Here is a 23061-nt window from a genome sequence, read left to right on the forward strand (position 1 = left end):
CTTTTCCTTACCCCCGCCGCGCTCCGTAACCGAGCCAGAGCTCTGACGTTCGTCGTTTCCTTCCGCTTTCCGTGGCCACCGCGTACAATATTCACTTTCCACGGTGATTTCCACGCTCAGCTCCCGCGAAACCAGGGGTTGCGTCCACGCGGAGGTGGTTGCTCCAGTTTCTCCGTATCCACTCGCGTCGACCGGGTCACACGAAGATATTCGAATGTCCTCTCTAGCGCAGCGCGAGGCTGAGTCAGCCAGCGGGCAATCCGTGGTACGAGCGCTTAAAGACTCGAGCACCACGAGGACTTTGACGATGAAGGAGTTCTAGAGATCGGATGGGGATACTCGAGGAAGCATTAGCGATCGCGCAGCTTTGGGGCCGAGTCGGAAATGTGAGACAGTTGGTAATAATCCGTGGCACGAGTGCTTAAAGACTCGAATCCCACCTCCTCCCCCTGAGGGGTTTGAAGAAGGAAGCGGAGCAGATGGGACGGTCGTCCGTGTGCGGGCAATTAGTGGAACGTAGAGTTCCGGGCGAAAACCGAGGATAAAAGAGAAGACGGAAGCTTGCGCTAGATTGGGAGAGACCTCTTCCAGAGCGTTCGAACGTCTGACGACGGGGAGCGCGCACGAGGAATCATCCGAATCAATTGAAAGTAGCTGGGAGGGAGCAAAATAGAAGAAGCGTAGCGGAAACTGGCCTCTGACGGTTGCTACACGGAAATTGGCCTCGAGCCGAAGAATCGCTCGGCTCTCTTAAACGACTTCCTTCAATGAAACGAAGAAAGAACGGGTCACGGGTAGAGGACGGGGAAGGGGAGGAACGCGCTAGGCCGGAGGGTGTCGATGAGAAGCAGCAGCAGCAGCAGCAGCACCAGCGGCGGCGGTAACGGCGGCGGCACTGGCTAGACCAGGTCATACCAATTTGTTTCATCAAGCAAAGTGTGTGTAATACGTATGATGTAAGCGCGTGGAAGCCGGGAACCGCGTCGGTTCGCGCTCCAGGCTTTTGCACCTACGTGCTCGATATCTCGATTATCGAGCGTCCGAGTTCACCATAGGAATATGGGACATTCCGCAGCTGCGTACCTGTGCGCTGTGCTCTGTAGCTTCGAGATTCTCGGGTCATCCGGGAGAGAGAGAGAGAGAGAGAGAGAGAGAGAGAGAGAGATTCGCCTCCTCTTCACCCGCCCTGCCAGCACTCACCCCCTCACCCCACGTTTTCTTTCCATCCCTCCTCCACCCTCCCTGGTTCTCGAGCTCTATTTTCTTCTGTTAATTATTCGCCAGCGTTTATTTATACGTGTCGCCGTTCGATCGAGCCTCCGATATAAATTCTCCCTCGAAGCCATCGATAAATACTGTTGAAGGCTCGTTTCGCGCCGCTAGGTGTCCGGGGCCACCGATTTTACGTTCCCACGAGGTTCATAGAGGTTTTCTATTGGCTCGTTTGTCAGGAGCTTTCAGCGTCCTAGTTGAGGAGAGCTTTGAAACGTGAAGTAACCGTCGCCTCGTAAAGTTTCAATACAGCTGTCCTATTGGCGCGCCTCGCTTTGAGCTACAAACTACATTGACGGACCGACGAAATTGGCCGAATAGCTCGTAGAAGGACACTTGAAGCTATTTTCCAATTAATAATCTAGGTGACAGTCGTTTCGATACTAGAATTAGGTGGAAGACGTCGCTCATGTCACTCAATTGAGAGCCTCGTGCCTCAAATCCGGTCCCAGTCATCCCTCTAATCTTTCCGTGCTAATAAACTCGACCATTAGCCCACTGGACGAGCACGTCGTTGCGATAACTATATTTTATTTTTCTTCTGCGTTCGATACACGTCTGCTCTATAATAATATCGTTTTTCACCATTACTCGTTTCACGTATTGCTCGTTCGCTTCCTTTATTTTCGCAATGGCAACGAGAAGCATCCGATCGCCCATTTCTCATCGTTCGCAAAACAACAACGATGTTATCCGATGGATGTCTCGTCGTAAAATGATTAGTATCGTTTAAAACGTGCATCGCGTACCGAACGCAAAGCCGCGTCACGTGTTTGTCGGCGTTCCGATGCAGTTTTGCGCCCACGTCACCGGTGCTTGCCATCGATTCCGAGAGTAGGTCGCAGATGCGCACCTGCTGCGACTGAAAGCTCGCGGCTCGTCGCATCTGAGACCCACTTTTTATCCCTATTGTTGTAAACAAGACGTTACGACCGACAGCCAGGCGTCGCCCGGTTACTCCTAACTCTTCCTGCTTTTTTCTGTTCCAGGTAAGTTCAGCCACCGACGAGCCCACGCTTCGTTCGCCCTCGCCCGTGCACGTGAGTAGCCGCTGGACTCGAATCCTTTGAATCGAACGGTAGCTAAATGCCCATTACACGATCATTGGTAGTCGACACTGGTTAATGTCAAATCGGAGCTGAAAAAAACGGGGAAAAAGTACAAAGATGAAAGGAGAGAAACATTAAGCCTGACAAATCGCGCGATACGCAAAGTAATCCTAAAACATTCTCAGTAATCCTGCCATTCTGAGAAGAGACGCGCAGAGGATGTTGCGGCAGAGGATGATCCTTGCGGTCTATCAATTACTTTTACTTTTAAACCGGCTGAAAGGCGCCGTGTGTGTGTCTGTGTCTGTGTGTGTGAGAGAGAGAAAGAGAGACAGATCGAGCGACCCGTTCGAACGAAACACCGTCGCGTACACAGATCTCTCACACCTACGCCAACGTCAGCCTCGACATCTGGGACAGGCCGCAGCTGCGAACCTGTCGCACTGCAACTGCAACTCCGCGACCGAGGTCATCCGGCCAGTTTCGCTTCTCTTTTCTCTTTCTACCCCGTGCATAACTCCTGTCCGGACTTTTTCACTTTCTTTCACTCTCCCCGTCGTCGTTCCGGCCACACCGCGCCACGCCACACCGTGCCACGCCACGCCGCGAGCGTCATCCTCGATCCTCGAACACCGTCGATGCTTCCTGCCGTTACGGATGTTAACCCAGCGATAATTCGATCGCTCGCGCTTCATTTTCGATAGGTAACTCCGCGTCCTTAATCCTCTGCGACGTATTACGACTTTGGATTTGCATATATATATACGTACGTCTGTACTCCTTGCGCTCGTAACACCTCGTCGCCACCAGCGAGTAGCTTATCCGTAGCGATTGTTCGTTCCTAACTTTCGAACCTGGACTACGAAATGGTAATCTCGTGGTCGAGCGTTCTTTTCTCCTCTCGATCGAGGGAATGAAATTCCGTTAACAGGATATCAAACAGGATGTTCGTTGGAACGTGGAAATCGTCACGTTTATGGCCACGTTTAATTAAATAGAAGTAGCAATCGATGTGTTCTACCGTACGGTCGAATCGTATCTCGATTCGTCGAGATCGCAATTACGGATACGTTAATTAAATGGTCCTTTTCTGCAATAAATTCCGTCCGAGTTTGACACCGATTCCACGCGTGTCTATCCTCGGTATTGCACGCGAAATTCTTCGAGGATTGATAAAACGAGGCTCCGTTAGAGTAGCAGTGGATGTCGAGCGAAGGATCAAAGTTCCGTAGGCGGAATCGTCGACGGAATTGAGTTGCAGACAGCCCTTTCCGTCGCGGCGAGGCGGCCGCCTGATTTATTAGCGACAGCTCCACTTGCCGCGGTCGGCCGCGTTGTTTTTAACCGGAAACTTTCCCCCCCTTTCTAGAGCCGTGGAACGATCTAAACTCGGAATTCTCGAAAAACAGACCTCCGCACCACTCGACGGTGCTATAAACCGAGAAATCTCCAATGAAACTTTACGCAACTCCCGACAACGATCCACTATATCACGCTGTACCGTTCAACGTCAAGAACAAGGACCCTCAGCGGTTTTAATTAACCGAAACGCGGCGATCGGCTGGCTCGCACGATCAGCTACGATGCGTCGCTCGTTCCATTAGGGTTTCAAGGCCTCTAATCTAGCGTGAACGCGATTCAATGAAGTCCACCAGGATAACGAGAGAACGCGTCGGATGTTGGCTCACTGTGTTGCGCAATCGCAGAGCAGGACTTACATACATTAAGAAGCCGGGTACGGGCAAACTTTGGATTCCTGTTACGCGCAAGGGTATCGAGGTAGGATAATATCTGCGGACATCTCGTGGAAGTAGCAGACACGGTATTGGCTCACTGCGGAATATCTTAACGGTGAACACACGCTCGGGCCTCTCTTAATCTCGCCTAACTCGACGCAACTTCCTCGAACTAGTCGGACGGTTATACGAGTCCGTCACGCACATCGCCATTACTCCACGCTGTTCACGGAAGAGGAGCAAAAGTTTTCCAGCTCGTTTCTATCGACGCGATAACGAGCGATTCGAATTCGAAATTGAACGCACGCAGCGTGCATCCAGGCTCTTTGACACTCTGTCAGTATCGAACACTTGGTGGCGCGCGATAATTATCGAGTCGATATCGAAGTGGATCGCGTTCGCGCGAGGGTGAGACGATTTTCCAGAGCTGGTTCCGTATCGCGTCGATGCCCCTGGGTCACGTTCACTTTCCACGGATTCCAGGAATATTTCCGGTCGCTCGTAACGAGTCTGCGAACGATTCATTTCGCGTGCCAGCCTTGTACGCGCGCAACGAAGAATTCGCGGAGGAATAAGATTTCCGCGAATTCATTAAGGGTACCGCCGGTAGGTAGGCCTAGCGCACACCGTCCGGCTACGTAGATGCTGTGAACGCTTGAAATAAATGCGTGCATAAAACTTTGCGAGCGGGCAAACAGCTGCGCGCGCGTGCATCAAGCGGCGCTGTGGGCCGCTCTAGAGATGGGATCAAGCCGCGCTCACGTTCATATTCGCGGCTAATCTACCCGGAATTCCTCCTTCCTCAAGGCCAGAGTGCATCGTTGACAGAGCCGTTTCTAACTTTGCTCAAAATCCACCGCGTCGTTTCCTCATCTTGCAATTTCTTTCAATACCATCTTATCCCTTATAGTCGCCAGCTTTATACGCGACCAGAAATTACATCGAACGTTCGATTTCCCATCGACACTGTAGTCACGTCGACCACGAGCGTTAGCCGCTTTCCACGTCCAACAACAGGCGAATTGACGTTCGATCAGCGTTCCTGATAAATCTACCATTCGCCGAACCATCGAATAGATTCCGTCTACCGCGTTTGGCACCCACGTTCGACACCTCTCGCGATAGCGACGATCTCACGCGTGACGATTAGACAACGATTGGTACCATCGAGTAGTTGTGCGAAATTTCAGACGAAATCGATGGTTTCGCGGAACAATTCGTTAACCAATCGACGCGTCCAAGGAGTCCATTATCGTTATCGCGCATTGTTCACGATCGAATCACTCGGTTGATCCCATCTCTAGCGTCGGCACACCTGTGCGCACCGGTGTTCACCTGACTCGCATAATCCGGCTGGCTAGAATGTGTTCGCATCTAGCAAGCGCGGCTCGCTACGTCCTGAGCAGCCGTGGGAAGGGTATGAAGGGCAGAACGGTATAAACTCCAGCGTGCCGTACGTGTATTAGGAGATCGAAGATTTTCCCTCCACGGAAACATTCTAAATTACCCCCATCTGTAAGCGCAACTCGGCGCCGTGTAACTCGATTACGGGCCCAGGCTGCGGGGAACATTAATTATCGGAGGAGGAGCGTGTCGTGCGAATTATGCCGCGTTCTGAGTTCAGGGAAACTCGCGGAGGCTCTCGCCAGCGGTTACGTTCGAGCGAAGCTTGTGCCGCGAGACTCCCTCGACGGGTCTCGGACACGCTTCGAGCCGTCCTCTGGGCGAGGGCCCCCCAACACACCTGAGCCAAAGATAGAAACGCGCAAAGTCGAACGGTTTAATTATAAATCACGTCCGAGCGCGATGAGATCGCGGATCGAATCCCATAGGCGGGCAGCCCAGGCGTGAAAGCCTCGAATCGATTCGTATCGCTTGGCAGTCCGCGTGCAATACCCAGTCCCGCTTGCGTTCGTCGTGTCGCCGTCGGGATACCGCGAAGTCGGACACACGTGGCCGGCCACGCGAGCCGCAGACACACTCAGGGAAACCAGAAGTGGGAATCCGTCTGCTGATCTTTTCAGCTCCTCTCGTTCTCCCGTCTCGCGCGCTGTCTATCGTCCCGCGCGTGTCGCAATCTCCGCGATCGATCAATGGAACTATCGTCCGCGTCGAACGCAACCGCCGTCCCTCGTTATTCCTGCAGGATTTTCCTAGCCGCGAGAACGATTCGCTTCGCGCGGATATTTGAACAATTCAGAGGCAGAGGGCTTGTCGCGTTGGCCTCGATTCGTCGATCGTTACACGGACGTTTTTACATCGGCGAGCGTTCGCTCGAGAACTCTTGGCGTTTTTCGATTTACGCACGCCACCGTTCATCGATTATCCCTTGGAAACCGCGTTGAATCGGCGACACGACGGGACGTCAGACGATTTCGAGGCAACCTGCGGTAATTCTATTCAGAAGGATGCACGTAAGCTCGCTACTGCTTGGCGATCAATCGCCCAGTCGAGGGGTGGATTGCGTGTGGTCAAGTTTTAAGCGTTCGTGCCTCTGCGCGAGGGAATTCCAAGCCCCCAGATCGCGATAGTACGTTCGTGAACCTTTCCCAATGGCAGTCGCGCGATTACTTTAAAGAGGACGTTTCAACTACGAGTCGTATCGACGCGCTTAGAAATTCCAGATGAATTTTATAAATCACCTCGTGAGAATGGCGATTTCTCGTCGATCGGAAGCTTTTCCTATCGACGTGGTTCGCGCGGACGTCTGACGGTCGCCTCGACCTTGACGCAGCCAGGGTAGAAGCGTGGTTAGCGTGTTATTTGCCAAAAAAGATGCTACCGATAGCGCTGGGTATGATTGTCGGTAATTTGCGACGAGGGGCCACCGTGCTCGTGAATACAATCTATTATTACATCGCCCTGTGTCCACCGTAATGCGCTGCGGCCGCGCATTACTATCTATGCCCGCTGTAATACGCTGCACTTTGCTCGTGCCACGGTATACCATCTCTCTACCAGATATTGGAACCCCTCGCGATTGACGCGCGCCTAACCTTTCTCCATCGCGAATTTCAAATTCGACGGACAGAATAAAAAGTATATTTTGCTACTCAATTCCCTCAGACACGCGTAGAACTGTCACTACACGCTGTTTCGAATCTATTCAACGGTTGGTCAATCGATAGCTACTTGGACCTAGCTAGATCCAATTCAACTTGGACTGAAATTAAACGCGCTCGATAAATAGTAGCCCAGACCTAGTTCGAACTTGTCTCAGAGTCTGGAATTTAATACCGTGCAACTTTTCGCTAGAGCGTAATAGTCCTGCGGGGTGCTCGTAGTCTTTACGATCGTGAATGGTTCCCAAGTGTTCTCCAGACGAAGTTAGAAAAGATTCCAGGCAGCGAACATCGATTTAGAATTGTAATCTGAAGGCGTACTCGACGCGTTCGCTGTTTCTCGCTGTTTAGATACGAAATTCCGTGGAGTTCGCCCGTTCGAACGTGAAAAAAGAGGGCAAACTTAAGAGAAACAGAGAAGGGAACTGTACGAGGGAAGGTTAAAAAGAGAAGGAGGATGCGAAACAAGAAGGACTTCCTCGATCGCGGAGTACCAGTTAGGACGGAATCGGCCTGGCTCTCCGCTAATTCGACTGGTTTTCACGTTTTTGCGCTGCGACTCGCGTCGAAGCGAACTGGCTCGTTTCGCGTGCCTTTCCGCTACAATGTTAACGAGATCCCGGTGGGCAGCTAATATAAAATGCCCCGGCGAAAATGGAAGAACCTTTGGGCCTTTATTACACATAATTCCCGTGGAAGTTTATTACCGGCTACGAATACGCCGACTGTTATTAATATAGGGACGTTTATCTATCATTACGCGGCTTATATCGATACGCACCGGGCCTATTAATGGACGACGCGCGATAATAAAAAAGTTTTCGTCCATCGACGATCTCGAGGAGCAAGGAAGACGCACACGCGTGCAACGACGCGATCGATTTTCACAGAGTGCACGCTGATCGATCGGCTGCAGGGAAAAATGTCGCACGCTAGCCGCCGCGAGGATGCGACATTTATCATTCGGTTCGAATTAACCGAACGAGCAGCGAGAGAATAAGAGCGAGGAAGTGGAGAAAAATTGCGCGAGGTGGGAAGGAGAACGGGGCTGGGACGACGGGTTTCACAGTTTTAGTTGGGATCGCGCCTGGTCTCGGTCTCGGTCGTCGTGCGCTGCTCTAATGACATGATTTTCATGTTCTAGTTTCCATTAAACTCTTGGTTTCTTTTGGGACGCGTCGCGTTGCCGGCGAGATATCGACCGTGCTCATCTTTCACTCTTATTTTCGTTCGATTCTACCCGGCTACCCAACCCCGGTTCTTTCATTAAACTCTTGTTGTCCGTGCTGTTGGCCGAGCGAAACGGGTGGAAATTGAACTTTCGGCTTAAGCTTCGTTTTTCCGTCGATACGCGCGGTATACTCCCGCTGGAAATTATTAAGATCGTTGCTCGTTCGTTAATGAGCGCTCGATAAAGGGTGTAGCGCACCGGTCGTGAATTTCATTCAATATTGTGTACACCCGATTTTTCTATTTTGCATTTTATACAAGATACCGACGTCCCACAAATTCCGATTGCACTTTACGCGAGCTTCCACGATTTACGCGTTTACCGGTCTGGTATAACGATAAACAGTAATGGGCGATATCGTGGGAAATGATAAAAAGTGCTCGGTTAAAGTGCTCGCGAGCGTGCTCGTACTTTTGAGCGGGAATGTACGTTCACTTTCAGCTCGGTTTCGCTCAATTTTAATTAATGAAAGGGGTATAGCCGTTCTTTACGATCTCCCGGTGACCATTCGATAATAATTTTATAATCGAGCCCCAGTGATCGATACTCGATACGAATTCAATTTTACAGCTCGCACTCACGGCGGATAATCGCTCTCTTTCCCGTCTTTGCTGTGTGTTTTGCCGTCGATTTACGACTGTTAATTCCATGACGAGGGAACGACTGGAAACAGTAAACGGCAGATTTTCACTGGCAGAGACAATTGGAGCCGCGTTTCGTCGAGCCACAGCCCAGTGGTCCGATCTCTATTTTTGCCACGGCGTTTATCGCTTTCCAGGACGAGATCGGGATCGAGATTCCCCCTATTGTTCGCCAGCCACGGGAATTACTTTCGCTGCTTTCGATTTTCACGACGCACGGCTGTGATTTAACGGAGACAACCGCAACGCTCGCACGACTTTCATCCTCGGTTGATTACGGCTCTCCTTCCACGGTGTGCGCGATTATTTCGGCTTGAATTAGAATCAGAGCCGCGCTGGCTGCTCGCGCAACGTCCCGTCCGTGTAATTCTGTCTGATTCCACGTTCGATCGTCTGCCTTGAACGTCTCCTGTTCACCTGGAACTTGCGACGAGCCCTGGGATTTAATTGTTCCTCGCGCGCGACGAAAACGTAGCAGGAATCGAACACAAGCATGGCAAAAGTTGCGAAAGTCACTTTTAAATTTTCTTTCAATCCGTTCCAATTTCTCTAATTGCATCGAGTTATTTTTATTTTACGGAGCGATGCAATTGCTCGAGAGTCGTTTAGCGTGCGCCTACTGGTAGTTCTTACTTTGGTTATCGTATTAGGAATTATGTTGTAATTTAATTAGCGATATCGATTTTCAACTTGTCTCGAGTCATCCTCGACGATGCTCGCTAACGTTACATTTATAATGGTGATTGGACAGAAACGGATTTAGTGGAAAAATATTTTCCAAACGGGCAGATCGAACGTGAACAAATTTGTCCAGCGGTGAATTCGTTATGCAAAATTCTATCGTAAACAACGATGAGCAAATTGCTATGCAAAGGAGAGGTGATCCGGCCGTGGAATTAACAGGTGCAATGACTCACAAAATTTCTGGTAACCTCGTCAATTTTAAAGACACGCCAATCAAATTTGCCTATTCATGCGTTTAATGTAAAAAGGTCCTAATTAAATATTCCGACGCTCCTCTCCGCTGTCTCAACGCGATAAATACGTTTCGAGGAGGAGGGAAAAGGTAATCGATGGACGACGGTCAGGAGGGATCGATTCGAAATCGCTCCGCGCGTACAATTATTTCTCGATCGAAATGATCGGCGCGTCTCGAGGAAAAGCAAGAGCGTCGGATACGCGAATTAGGAACGAGCGCGAGGCGTGCGAGACCAACAAAACGCGCGCGCTTGGATCGTCTCTCACCCGTCCCGTCCAGTTTTTAGCGGCGTTTATTATTTATTGTTCCGCAGAAGTGGCTCGAATTATTCCTGGGCGTTCTAGCGCGCCGCCACCACGTGCATACGAGCGCACGTATCACCGTAAACCAGATTCAAGATCAGGTTCAGCAAGTTTGCTGGGAACATCAAAGTAGAATATAAATCTCTGTTGCTTTCCACTTACTTTCTTGGGGGCATTCGCAAAGATTTGCGACACGCGTTCGCCGCGCGATCCGGCTAAGGCCGATCGAAAGTGAATCGTTCGCGAAACTGGTCAAATCTTTTCGTCGACGTTTCTCGTTTCGCTTCTCTCTGCAAGGTAAATCCGACGAAAAAACGTCGCAGGAGAGGAGAAAACCAGAACCAAAGGTGGAAGAAACGGAAAAATGGCACGATTCGAAAAATGCTTTTCCGATTTTGCAAGTCATCGAGCAGCGCGCTCGATTTATCGCGACATTTAAAACCCGCGTACCGGTGGAAACTGAAATGTCACGATCGATCCTCGATCGAGACAAAAGAAAGAGGCGGCGGACCGCGCCTCTGTACGAGAAGTGGTTCGTCGCGGATCGCGTTAGGTCCGTTTGTTTCGCGCGATTGCACAACGATCCTTCTGAAAAGTGTTAACGGGAGAAGGGACGGCTGCGCGAAATTGATTCCCAAACGGTCGCGGGACGAGGCAATCGATAGGTTTCTCCGCGAGACGAAACGTTTAATTGCGAGCGTACCGCGGGACGCTCGATGCTAGATCGAGGCTCGATCGAGGGGTGGCTCTGTACACACGCGTCGAACACGCGCGGTAAAAAGCTGCTTTAAAAGGGCAATTGACCGTGAAAGGGTAGCAAAAACCGTGCGACGGATACAGGACACGCGGCACTATCTCGACAAAGGCCGACACGACGATTCGACGCGGAAGGATACGCCGTTCTTCTGCGCCCGTCGACATTCCGCCGTTCGATTTCGTCCCATCGGACCTCGCTACGTTTCTCCATGGCCTGTTTTACGCGTGTCGCACGGATCTCGTCGTTCCTAGCCACGATCCGTGAAGGTGTTACTACGATCGCTGTTTTGCGCGCTTGGAAACATTCTGAATGATCTTCGAAAGTCGATACCTTTGGGGGTAGCCGTCAGTCGAACAAAAATTGCTTCGATCCTTTTCTTTCGCCTCGAGGGTGGCTGAGTCTCTCCTCTCGAAGAGCAACGAGTATGTGCCTGAAAATGATGGATAAAAAAAATGATTCTCTCTCTTTCCCTCGACGACTGCTGTCGCGTTGCGAAACGGTAGATCCGTACGAGATCGTTGGACAGTCGGGTAGCGGAGGATTTTGCTTTTTCCTCGAGCGCTCGATCACGTGCACGGCCTTCCGAGCCGGTAGTTTCTTTTGGGTCGCTCTGTACGACAACGTGCTGCACGCCTGCCTGCCTGGCTGGCATTGAGTTGTAGTCGTAGTAGAATAGAGCAACTAACCAAGTAACCACGAGACGTCAGTAGGACAGTGAAAGGCGACCTAGACCAAGTCTCTCCGGCGCAACGCCGCTGGAACTTGACGAGGAACGCCGCGCGCCGCTTTTCGTCCACGTACCACCGCCGACACGGTGTCCCGGGTGTTCGTGCCGATGAAATCGTCACCCGGTTGCGACAGCCTGTCTGCCCTATCGGCCACAACCTTTGAAAATATGCTAATAATACCCACTTCGAAGCCGGCTAAAGGACGCCCGGAGATAACCGATGGTGAAATGGGGAAATACTGTCGAATGGAACAATGCCATTGGCGTCCTTGCACGTCGAACCACCGCTCGTGGATGGTACTTTTCAAGGAATCGAAGAATATAACGCTCTGTCGAGGCTTGAAATCTACCACTCAGAAGTACTATGTTATTCTTAATTACCGCCACTTCATTTATGCATGAAGAGAGGGTTGACATCCATGGTACCATTAGCTTTATTATTAGGATAGGTTTCAGCTGATAGATCAGCTATCGTTTCTCTATGTACACCTGTGCGGTATCGTCTTCTCTAAGATCTACGATTACTTGGAGCAATTCAGTGGTTTAGATTAGAAATGATAACTGGAAGGAGCCATCGGACCATTCAGATTTGCATCTCGATTTAATGAGCAGAAGGATGTTGGCCAACTCGTTCCAGTGACGTCCGAGACCCAGTTCGTTGGATAAATGGAAGGATAAGGACGTCTCGACTTTGGAACGGAAGATAAACAATCGAATAATAAGAATAATAGCTGTTGGCGAGTTTGATCACGGTGAAGCACGCACGTGGGCATCCAGCGAGAGAACTGTTACGAGATATTTGAGTCCCCATTCAAGCCTACGGCGGCATACCACGGCAATTTATTACCGGAAATTTCTTTTCTCGTTGCATCATAGCTGGTTCCACGGGAGCCTATGAAACCGCGAACGAAATCATAATGCCGGAGGAATTCCTAATTAGTCGCGCGAGAAATCGACTCGGCTCGATCGATCCCTACGGAATTTTATAATGTGTCCAGCCTTTTAGGCTTACGCAACTTCCAACTTGATCCACTTGTTTTTCTGGAATAGAAAACGAGGGGAGACGGATCGTAAAGGAGAAAAAGGGAAAGAGGCGAGCTCTCGCACCGTCGAAGACCGTCGGAGATTAACTAGGCGATAAAAATATCGCAGGTTGCAAATTTCAGCTTTTTCCTCTAACCGGAGGCAAGAAGGAGAGGAGGAAAAAGAAAAAAGTTACATCTCGCGATAAATCTCTCGAAGACAGACGCGAAGGGGCAACGAGATGGCGGATCTAAAATTATGCACATTCTCTACTGGTGATAAACAAACCGTTTCGTTTGAAATAACATCTCGAAAGGAATCTTTTTATACTGGGAGAAATCTTTTAACTGCTCCACGTGGAGTATCGGCTCGTGCAGGGTCAGGCTGTGAGGAAAACCGACAAATTTCAAGGGGGAAATATTTATTTTATCCTACTGTTAATACCACTATCTCAAACTAAATAAGTTCAACTCGAATCATTTTCGATCGCATCCTTCACACATTACACGTCCGTGCAATTCTAAAAATTAAAAAGCAATATAACAAATACTATCATTACCATAATTCGTTTCGTAAATTAATTCTAAACACGAACCTTCAATGTCTAACGAATACGAATTGTGCCAAATATTCATCGAGAACAATTATTCGCGAGTCGATTCCTCGCGAGAAAAAGCGTCGGATCGGTCGGAAAACGATCGAAACGGCGTCGCTCGCGTGTGATTCATCGACGTGGCATTCCGCGTGCGCCGAAACGACGGAATCGCGGCCGTTGCCGCGAAGATTTTCACTTCGGTAGTCGGAGTTGTCCGAAATGGATTTACGATCGGCAAAAAGGCCGGCTGCCGCGTTCGTTTCGCCATCGTGAACGCCGCCGCGCGAGAGAGCCGGGACACTCTTCTCCCTTTCGATTTCGTTCCGATTGCAGCCGAAGATGTGTGTCGACATTGCCCTCCTTAACCGGCGAAAGTTCCACCGGCTAATTGAACTTCTTAATCTTCGACCGGTTCCCTCTCGTCGCATCGCGCGGATCGCGGTTCTACCAACCAATTTCAGCTCGTCGATTCGATTTCTGCAGCCGCGATTAAATCGCGAGCGACGTCGCGATCGAATCTATCGAAAGTGAACAGAAAGGAGAGATAAATAATTTTCTATAAAATTCCAAATCTTCGAAGCAGTCCTTCGTGCATCTATACTACGAGCTGAACAAGGCTCTTGTGTTTTAAAACGAACCTGCAACTCGTTTCTTCAAATCGTTCTTCAATTTGCAAAAGAGTCGACGTTAAAATTTCTATTCGCGAAGTATGAATCAATTGGACAGTATTTTCGTACAGTTCAAATTCCATTGACCCCTTCGAAACGTGTAGAATTTTAAAGTTCAAGAGCCAACAGAATCAATAACGAGAAGAGTTAGACAAGGTCTCGTACCCGGAACGTCTAAGCCTGACCAAACTCGAGTGTATCAAAACAAACGTTAATGACAATAATTAACTTCTCTCGTTTCGTTGGAACGTATCCCAGCGGCGATAAAAAAACAGATGGTGATTTATGGTCGAAACCGCAACTTCCTGCACGGACTTAGGCCCACGAAGGCTGGCCTTGATCGAAGGTCTCCGGCATGAAATCGCCACTGGTGAGGTTAGTTTAGCGTCGTGCGTGGAATCGAAAGCGTCGTGAGATCGATGGAAACCACGAAATTCTTGGCGAACGGAGAGGGGCTGGACGAACAAATCGATTCGTAGAAGGTTGCGTTACCTCGACACGTGTGGAATTACGCGGGCGGGCAGGGGTAGCGCGCGACGTTCAAACATTAACGGGTCAATGGCGCGCGGCGGAACGACGCTGCACCGTAAACACATTCGTATTCTTGGACAGTGTTTCGGGGGTCGGTTACCGTGCGCGGCCAATTAACGTCGAAATAAAATCCGCCCGTGGGCCATTCCACGCGTTTTATTATCATGCGCGAGCCTATTCGACAGGAAGTTTCTCAACCGGACGCCTCTTTAATCATCTCGCGAGCCAACGAAATCGTTCCACGATCTCCCGGTGAACTCTACCCTCGCGTTTCCTCGCTCGTCCGTTCGCGAGCGGATAAATAACGCGAGTCGACGCGAAAAAGAAACTACTCGTCGCGATGAAAATATATTTCTTCGTACTGTTTCTGTGCTTTTGGATGGATTTATTTGGGGACCAAGCTTCGTGGTTGGAAAAGGACTCTTAGTAATGCTGGAAGAGTATGTATTTTTATTATGGGAATTTTTTTAACTTTCGTTTGCAGCAGTTTTACGTGATTCTGTGTTTAAGAGTAGCAAGAGTGTATATTTGATAATCGTAGTGTCGTAAACGGAGCAGAACGGAGAAATCGCGCGGTGGTATTTTCGGAGCACCCGATGTGTAGCTGGATGCACGCTCTAGCCTGCAGACTCCTACTCACTGTCAGTGAAAACCGCATCGGCAGGATAGTCGGTGCAATGGAACGCGAGGGAAATGAGGAAAGTCGGGCACCGATGAAAGTGAGAGGACATTGGCTACAGGCTGTTTCATTCAGCCAGCCTCCTTTCCGTCAGTCACACGGAGAAAGGATTTCTGTCCCGCACCTTGACTCCTTTTTCTTCGTAACCGTATATCCTGTACAGTATCGCGTGTCCAACAATTACTTTCTAGAGGATCGCAAGGCAATCGCGCGCCGTTCGATAGAAAGTCTACGCGATCTTCTTATTTTCCGTCAACGTTTCGCAGAGGGTTTCGAAACGATTTTCAAGTTTTGTAGAATATATAGGATGACTTTATTCGTTTCTTTTTTTTTTTTTTTCACGCGTGGAGCTCTGCAAGGTGCAAAGGTAGCGGGTTTCATTTATCGTGGAACAAAGCCAATCGCGATTTCGCAGAAAGACGGTAGACGAGTGGGTAAACCGCCGTTATAAATAATGCCGTGACGCACATAAGTTAGACATTTAAAAATACGAAGTGCATCTTGAAAGAGTTTTCGAACGGATGATAAATCGCGGCCACGAGTTTGACGATTTATTCCTGGACACCTTTCAGCCGTTTCTTCTTTTTTTTTTTTTTTTTTTTCTTTCTTTTTCCCTCCGTCGACGATGGCCAGGACAGAAGTCGTTGCGGCCACACGGAGAGCCGCGGACAAATACCGATAACGTTCGCGAGAGCACGTAACCGGCTTTTAAAAACCGACAGCGTGGATAAAATCAGCAAAAACCCGAACGCGGAGATCAAAATCTCGGTTTATGGATACCGGCTGAATAATTGGATCGGCGATTTCTAAATATTATACAAAATCGTCGGGCAAAAAGTTAACGAGCGAAACCCGGACTGTTATTTATTTAATCGATTCTCTTGATCCAAAAAAAATGATACCTCGCGTTTCATCGGAACCGAAGTCCAACCGCTTCTATCGATAAAAACACGTCGGATCAATAGTAATAAGCAATTTTTTTTTCTCTCAGGAAAAGGTACGATACTCTAAGAATAAAAAAAAAAAAAATAATATTTCGCATATTATAGAAATCATACTCCGCTCGTTTCTATCGGCAAAGGCAGTTCGGTAACCGTAATAAAAAATTTTTTCTGAGATCGCAGATTTACGACGTGACATCTCATCAGGCTCGAACTCTAAACCATTCCGGCTAGCAAGAACGTAGCAATAGCAAGATCTAAACTGATTGGAATTCTTTTTCTGGTCCCCGCAGGTTGACCGTTCGAATGAGAGTCGTTTGAGCGGTCGAGAGGGTCCTCTGACGAGGACGAATCCCGGGTAGTGGTCGCGAACGGGTGCCAGGAGTGGACAAGAGGGAACGCAGAGGGGAATAGGAGCGCCGATTGTGATATAATGGCGGGCGAGGACACGCAGATCCTGGCGAACGGAAACGTCGAGGCGCTGACGATAATCCCGCCGAAGATGGCGAACGGGAACGGGTTGATCTGCGGCAAGCAGCACAACAACAACGGCTCGATACCGAACGGGAAGCTGCACGAGATCTCCGCGACGGAGAACGGGAAGCTGATCATGCCCGACGAGAAGTCGAGTAGCCTTCACACGGAGTTCGATGATGCGGACGTGTCTTGCGGCTGGGGCCCGTGCAGGCCACACTGGCTTCAATATTTCGCCACGAAGCAGGCCTTCCTGGTCACCTTCTGCATCACCTGGGTTGGTACTCCCTTTAAATTTAAATCAACCAGCTCTAATCTTCCTCGTTTCCTTAATCGCTCCACCGAGAAATTACTCGTAAATCGAGTGCTCTGATCGAGTTATCTCCGTCGCTCCTTGGCCACCCTCCATCGCGATTACTTTCTCCAGCCTTGTTCGACGTTGCGTTTTTTCGGTTCGCAGGTACTTCAGGGCATGTACTACACGTACTTCGTCTCGGTGATCACGACGATCGAGAAGCTGCTCCAGATCCAGTCGAAGACCACGGGTATCATAATGTCCGCGACGGAGATCGGCCAGATCGGTTCCTCTCTCCTGCTTACGTACTACGGGGGCCAAGGTCACCGGCCTAAGTGGATCGCTTGGGGCATGATTCTGTTCGCGGTTAGCTCGTTCACCTGCTCGATGCCCCATTTCATCTTCGGCGAACAGCTGATCCATCAGAACGAGATGTTCTTCAATGGCATCAAGGGCAGCGAGTTGAACAACATTTGCAAGCTTCACGAACGATCGGAGAACGCCACGTACGACAGGTAAGAATGTAGCTTTTACTTTTTTCTCCTTCGAGCCGATACTCTGTCGCAGCCCCTATTTTGCATACGCGTCACGCGTTTATCATCGATTAAAAGCGGACGAAAAATTATGGGAACATTTGGTAATCGGAGAATGTTCGCATCATCGGTAAGCTTTGCTGATATCCGTTACCAGCTCGAACAGAATATTGTCGCGAGTATCGGCGATACGGGCGATCGACAAGAAATATGAACGCTTTATATTAATAACTCGTAACCAAAGGTATTTAAGGTAAAGAAAATAATTGGTATACGATGTTGTAACAGTCACGATCTTCCATATTTGCTGTTTTTTCTCCGCCTATGAGAAACTCAACGGACGATTGCTCCAGATCGCCGCGCAAAAAAGGCCAAAATTATTATACCCCCAACACGTTCGAATATGACACGTTTATCGCGTGCATATTTTTAAAACGCTCGATATGGCTCGAGCCACAGGCGTAATCTCGAAATTTTGCAATTTCTGCCCGACCCATTTCTCCTTACCTGCCCGCCGCGATCGATCGTAACTTTTTCCTCTTTTTCTTTTTTTTTTCTTTTTTCAATGGGTTACGTGCGCCGTACCCGGAGCCGCGTGTGTTTTTTTTTTGCGTTTATAAATAAAAGGAGCAATTAACGCGTCACGCGTTATCGTGCCACGAATCGTTCCAGCAATCGAATAATTGTCCTTCGAGCCACTTTGCGTCACGATGCCTTTTTTCTTCTTTTACACGAAGCTGGAACTCGTCGACGATCCCGGCCCAAGTGAACACGATGAATCATTGCGAGGGTGACTCGTTGAAGGAGCAACGGATACAGAGCAAAATAATCACGGTGGTCCTGGCTATATTCTTCGTCTCCTTATTGGGCGTTGGTATGGGTCAGACGGCCGTCTACACCCTTGGTATCCCTTACATCGATGACAATGTAGCCAGCAGAGAGAGCCCACTCTATTTCGGTAAGAATACTGTCTGTCCTCCCTTATACCTTTATTATATATACTTACGTCGGCCAAAGGGGAGAAAATAGATCGCGAGGACCTCCAGAGGGATATTTCAAGGGTAAAATGTTATTCTTGTTGGATGTCATCCCTTGTAGATCTCGAACGCGATCGAAGATCGTTGAATCTGATTGTATCTACGGAATGTTAATCCTTTCGCGATGTAGTTCGCTCTTTTATCGTACGTGACATAATTATTAAATTAAACTGGACGCAAAATATATTGCTATACCACGTTGCATTCATTTTATACCAGTACAAATGTATTAAAATTTCGTATCATTTAGCAGTACTTTCGTGTAGCTATAAAATTTTGTTAACAAGGAAATAAAACATTGTAGGATTCAAACGGAAAAATAATTTCATCGTCTATTATTTCTATATTGTTCACGATTCTGTCACACTGCGAGGGGGTGAAGCTCGCTCGTCAGAATTTGAACGTTGTCGAGAAGTTGCATAATCACGGAACACCATGTCGATGCACTTTGTTGCAGCTATCACGATCGGAGTGAGGATCCTCGGTCCAGCTCTGGGCTTCATTCTGGGCTCATTGTGCACGATGATTTACGCGGATTTGTCCGCGAACCCGCAAATCACGCCGACGGACCCGAGATGGGTCGGAGCATGGTGGCTTGGTAAATTGAAATCTCTTACAAACCCCACTGTAACATTCACATTCGCCTCGATTTCCATTTTCCGTCTGCCTATCACAATTCTTCCAACGATTTTCACACTTTCACGTCTCAGTTCATTCGCACGTGGTTTGTTATTACAATGCACACCTTAAATACGAATCATCGACCTTCCATATTGATAGAACCAGGAAATTGGAATTGTTACAGGTTTGGTGCTAATATCCGCCATGCTGATGCTGGTCAGCATTGGAATGTTCGCGTTCCCAACGCGACTGCCCACGAGCAGAACACCACCGAAACGGGCGGACGCGAAAAAGCCTAGTCTCCGAGGTAAGCCCTGATTTATCGTGGCGGACGCGAATTGTTCGTCAGAGGGAGAGGGGGTTGCCGGTGTTTAAGCTCCGGCCATCGGATCAGAGCGGTTTAATTTGATTTTATGGCTTCTCGTAAGCCGTTCCGCGCCCCCTTCCCTCCGTGTTTCGTGGCCGTCCCGTAAAATTGCCCGGGGAAGATTCAACGAGGAAGATAAAAGTATCATCGTTCGTCCCGAAACCGTCTATTAATCGTAGCTCCGTTCACGCATATATAGCTATACACGTATGTACATATCCGGTCCCTGGCTCGATTCTGTTCGCCACTACGCGAACCAAGCCAACTACCCTCCGCTAGCGGCCGAGCCGATATGAGTTTCGCTACGTTTTACTGTCCCACATAGCGCGGAACTAAACGACGGAGATTCGATTTTCGTACAATTAAGGCTATCCTCGGATTAACTCGTAATTGATCGTAATACCTTGGGGGTAGTTTTGATTGAACGATTAAAAGGCAATTTATGGACAGCGTTGGAGTGGGTTTAAGAAGAGTAGTTATTTAGAGTTAATATATAAATCACAAGAAATAGGAGATTTATCGAGGTCGTTAGAGTTTGATTTGGTAAAGTCCACTTCTTTTTTTGAGCCAGTCAACGCCTTGCGAACGAATTCCTTTTCCTTACGGAAGACGGGATAACATTCAGTATGTCACGAAATATGATACACTCGAATTAGGAGAAACGTGCGTAGTAATTTCGAAAATGCGATACGCGGTCCCATTAGTCCTCCGTAATGAGATTATACGTCAGTTCCCGGTGTTAACAGGAAAAAATGGAATTAATTCAACCTGTTCCTGGGACATATTATCCCATCAATCTTGAAAGGGTTAACCGTGCTCTATTATTATTTACCACTTTGTGACTAGTTCATTTATTTGCATTCACGGTTCGTTCGTCTACATTTACGCGCGGAGTAGATTACACAGGGGGCTTGTTGATCACCGGTCTATTAAAGGGAATAGCAGTCGCAGTTTCTGGTAAGGAGACGAAACAGCGCGGCCCATTATGTATACGGTGGACATTTATCGGGGACGAGAAGACGGGCCAATAAGACGATCCTCGAAGCGTGAACAGGGCAGTCAAGGTCAACGGCGAATTTCGGCTCGCAGAGCCGGCGTGTCTGCTCGTTCGATCGTGAGCACGCAGGCTAACGCTTTCTGAAACACAGTCGAGCCCTTTTCTCGGAACCCTTTGCGCCTGGGACAACAGGGCGACCCTCTCCTCGCGCTTGTATTCTTGATCCGCTCCGTTGAAACTTTCGATCGAAGGTCGCGGCAACATCTGCTCCTCGAGGAGGAGATCGATAGGGAAGCGTGCACCCAAACGAGGGAACGGTCAATTAGTCCCGAGAGCGGAAATTCGCTAGGATTCGATCGACCGTAGCTCGCCTCTTCCAGACTGCACGTTTCATCCTTGACCGACAACGTACCGCGCGATCGTTCCTGAAAGTGTTAGCCGCTCAGGATGCAACGCGAGCCGCATCGACGATCAAACTCGTACCGGTTACGTACTGGAAGCGTCACGTGCGTTTCTCCACCGACGCGTTCCTCGAAATCACCCCAAATCGCTGCTCGAGAAAAACTCGACAGAGCGAAACGCTCGTCTCTACTTCCATGGATGGTGAAAAACAGGAAACTCGAAGCTTCGTCGTTCCTTCCTCGTCCCAGGCGCAAGGGACTGTTAAAGAGAGCGGAAAAGAGAGTGAAAACGCTGGTCGCACGGCGCATTTCTGGTGCGTTACGTCGCGCGTGTTATGTCGGCCGGGAGGCGCACGGGACAGCTGAGATAAGTCCTCTCTCTCTCCCCGCTAAGAATGGATCCGCGCGCGGCGGCAGAGGAGAACAGGGCCGTACATGCACGCAGAAATGCACGCAGAAATGCACGCAGAAATGCACGCTGAAATGCACGAGCGCGCGCGTGCCCAACGAGCGCTATGCACGAGGCATGACCGTGAACTTGCCCCACCTAGTGCACCAGTCGGTCAGTCATCATTATTAACGCACACACCGGGGCCTGGCCGCGTCCGCACACCACCGCGACCGACCGATCCTTTACTCCTACGTGCACCAGCCACACCGGATAGACGAGAAGTCCGGATGCGTTTCGGGCCTTTCGACTCCTTTTTCTGGGGAATTTCCAGAAACAGCCGTCCTCGTCGCTTGCTCTACTAGCAGCCTAACTGAACAACGCTTTTTGCCTAATCATCAACCGGACCGTAGGTGGAACTGTTCGTTCGACAGGATTATGGCCGCCTTCTGCGAGGATAAGGGACCATCTTCTTTAATCGTGCGTCAACGATTGGTACCAGTGACAACGGAATTCTCGCGGCTGTGGAATTATTTCGTCTCGAATAACAGGAAGTTCGATCGTCTCTATTGGCTCGAATGTCTGTGGAATATCGAAGGGAGGTTCCAGGAATTTTTTCGTAGCCATAGAAGGGTCACTGGGATAAAATTCGACACGGAGAACGCTGGTGGTTCTCGAGGAACGCTGGAATATCGCGGGGACGGTCCCTCAGTAGAAACTTCCGCGTGTGGTATGGCCGCGAAGTAGATTGTGGAATGCTAGCAGACTGCCTCGGAAGACAGGTTGTTGCCGAATCGAGCGGGCGCACGCGATTCGCGTATTATTCCTTGGTCGTCAGTGTCCATCTGAGGACTTCATATTCAAGTCTCTCGTGGTAGATGTTATCTCCTGAGAAAAAAAGATCGTGAACATCTTCTTAAGAATCGAACGAATACCATCGATTCCTAAATCGCTGGTTATCGCCGTCGTAACATCTCCTGGGGGGATAAAAATTCCTTTGCAACCGAGTTATCGTGTCGGTCGATTTTTCCCACCGAGGAATTCAGAAGCGGCGAGGCTCGTTCCAGAGGTATTTTCGCGAGAGGCCACCCTGTATGTGTCTGCTGCGGGGTTGTCGCGATAATACACGGAGCGCAATGTTAGTCACGTTTGTCTACTCATGGTCTGCAGGACTTCTCTATGCGGGGTTGCCACGACTCTAGCCAGGCCTTCCTGGAAGCCTAGAGCAGTCCTAGGCATCTTTAATGTCAGTTTCCACCGAGGGTTTCGCGGGACGGAAACCTCGCACGAAGCCGAACGCCTCGTCGTGCATCGTTCTCTCCGGTTCTTTTTCCACTCCCTACGTTTCTCATCCGTTCCATGCAGGAATTCGCGTTTTTTACGATCGCTCGAAAATCGATGCTTCATCCGATCGTGCCACGTCACTTCTTGTTTAGCATTCCCGCCGTTTTTTAGCCAATTTTCATTCCTCCTCCGGACGAGACGCAATTGCGTCAATGGTTCATTATATTCCCGGCTAAAGATTTCAGATCAGCGGGACGGGACCGTTGACTGGAAGATCCGGAGTCTTTCGACCGTCTGCGAATACACGATGCTGAAAAAGAGTATTCGCGAAAGTATTTATTTATTCTTTTCTTCAATATCCTTTTTTCTCTCCCATCGCTTTACGATTCGAAGCTAGATTCGCATCGTGTTCTCTCTCGTATTTCTTCCGCTATCGTATCAGTAGTTGGATCGAAGATCGTCGATTTTCGA

At 49.4% G+C, this 23061-nt stretch overlaps 1 protein-coding gene across 2 annotated transcripts in view; it reads left to right on the top strand.

Annotated features, from left to right (window-relative positions):
* Oatp74d (Organic anion transporting polypeptide 74D) overlaps positions 1 to 23061 on the top strand; it is a 90793-nt gene that overhangs the window by 61277 nt on the left and 6455 nt on the right. For both annotated transcript variants that reach the window (XM_076906902.1, XM_076906903.1), the window contains 5 exons: positions 16487 to 16944; positions 17128 to 17477; positions 18233 to 18453; positions 18990 to 19130; positions 19338 to 19460. In XM_076906902.1, coding sequence (XP_076763017.1) covers positions 16627 to 16944; positions 17128 to 17477; positions 18233 to 18453; positions 18990 to 19130; positions 19338 to 19460 — 1153 coding nt within the window. In that variant the 5' untranslated portion in view covers positions 16487 to 16626. The remainder of the gene's footprint in view (positions 1 to 16486; positions 16945 to 17127; positions 17478 to 18232; positions 18454 to 18989; positions 19131 to 19337; positions 19461 to 23061) is intronic.

The sequence above is a fragment of the Xylocopa sonorina genome, chromosome 15, assembly GCF_050948175.1.
Source record: "Xylocopa sonorina isolate GNS202 chromosome 15, iyXylSono1_principal, whole genome shotgun sequence".
Lineage (NCBI taxonomy): Eukaryota > Metazoa > Arthropoda > Insecta > Hymenoptera > Apidae > Xylocopa > Xylocopa sonorina.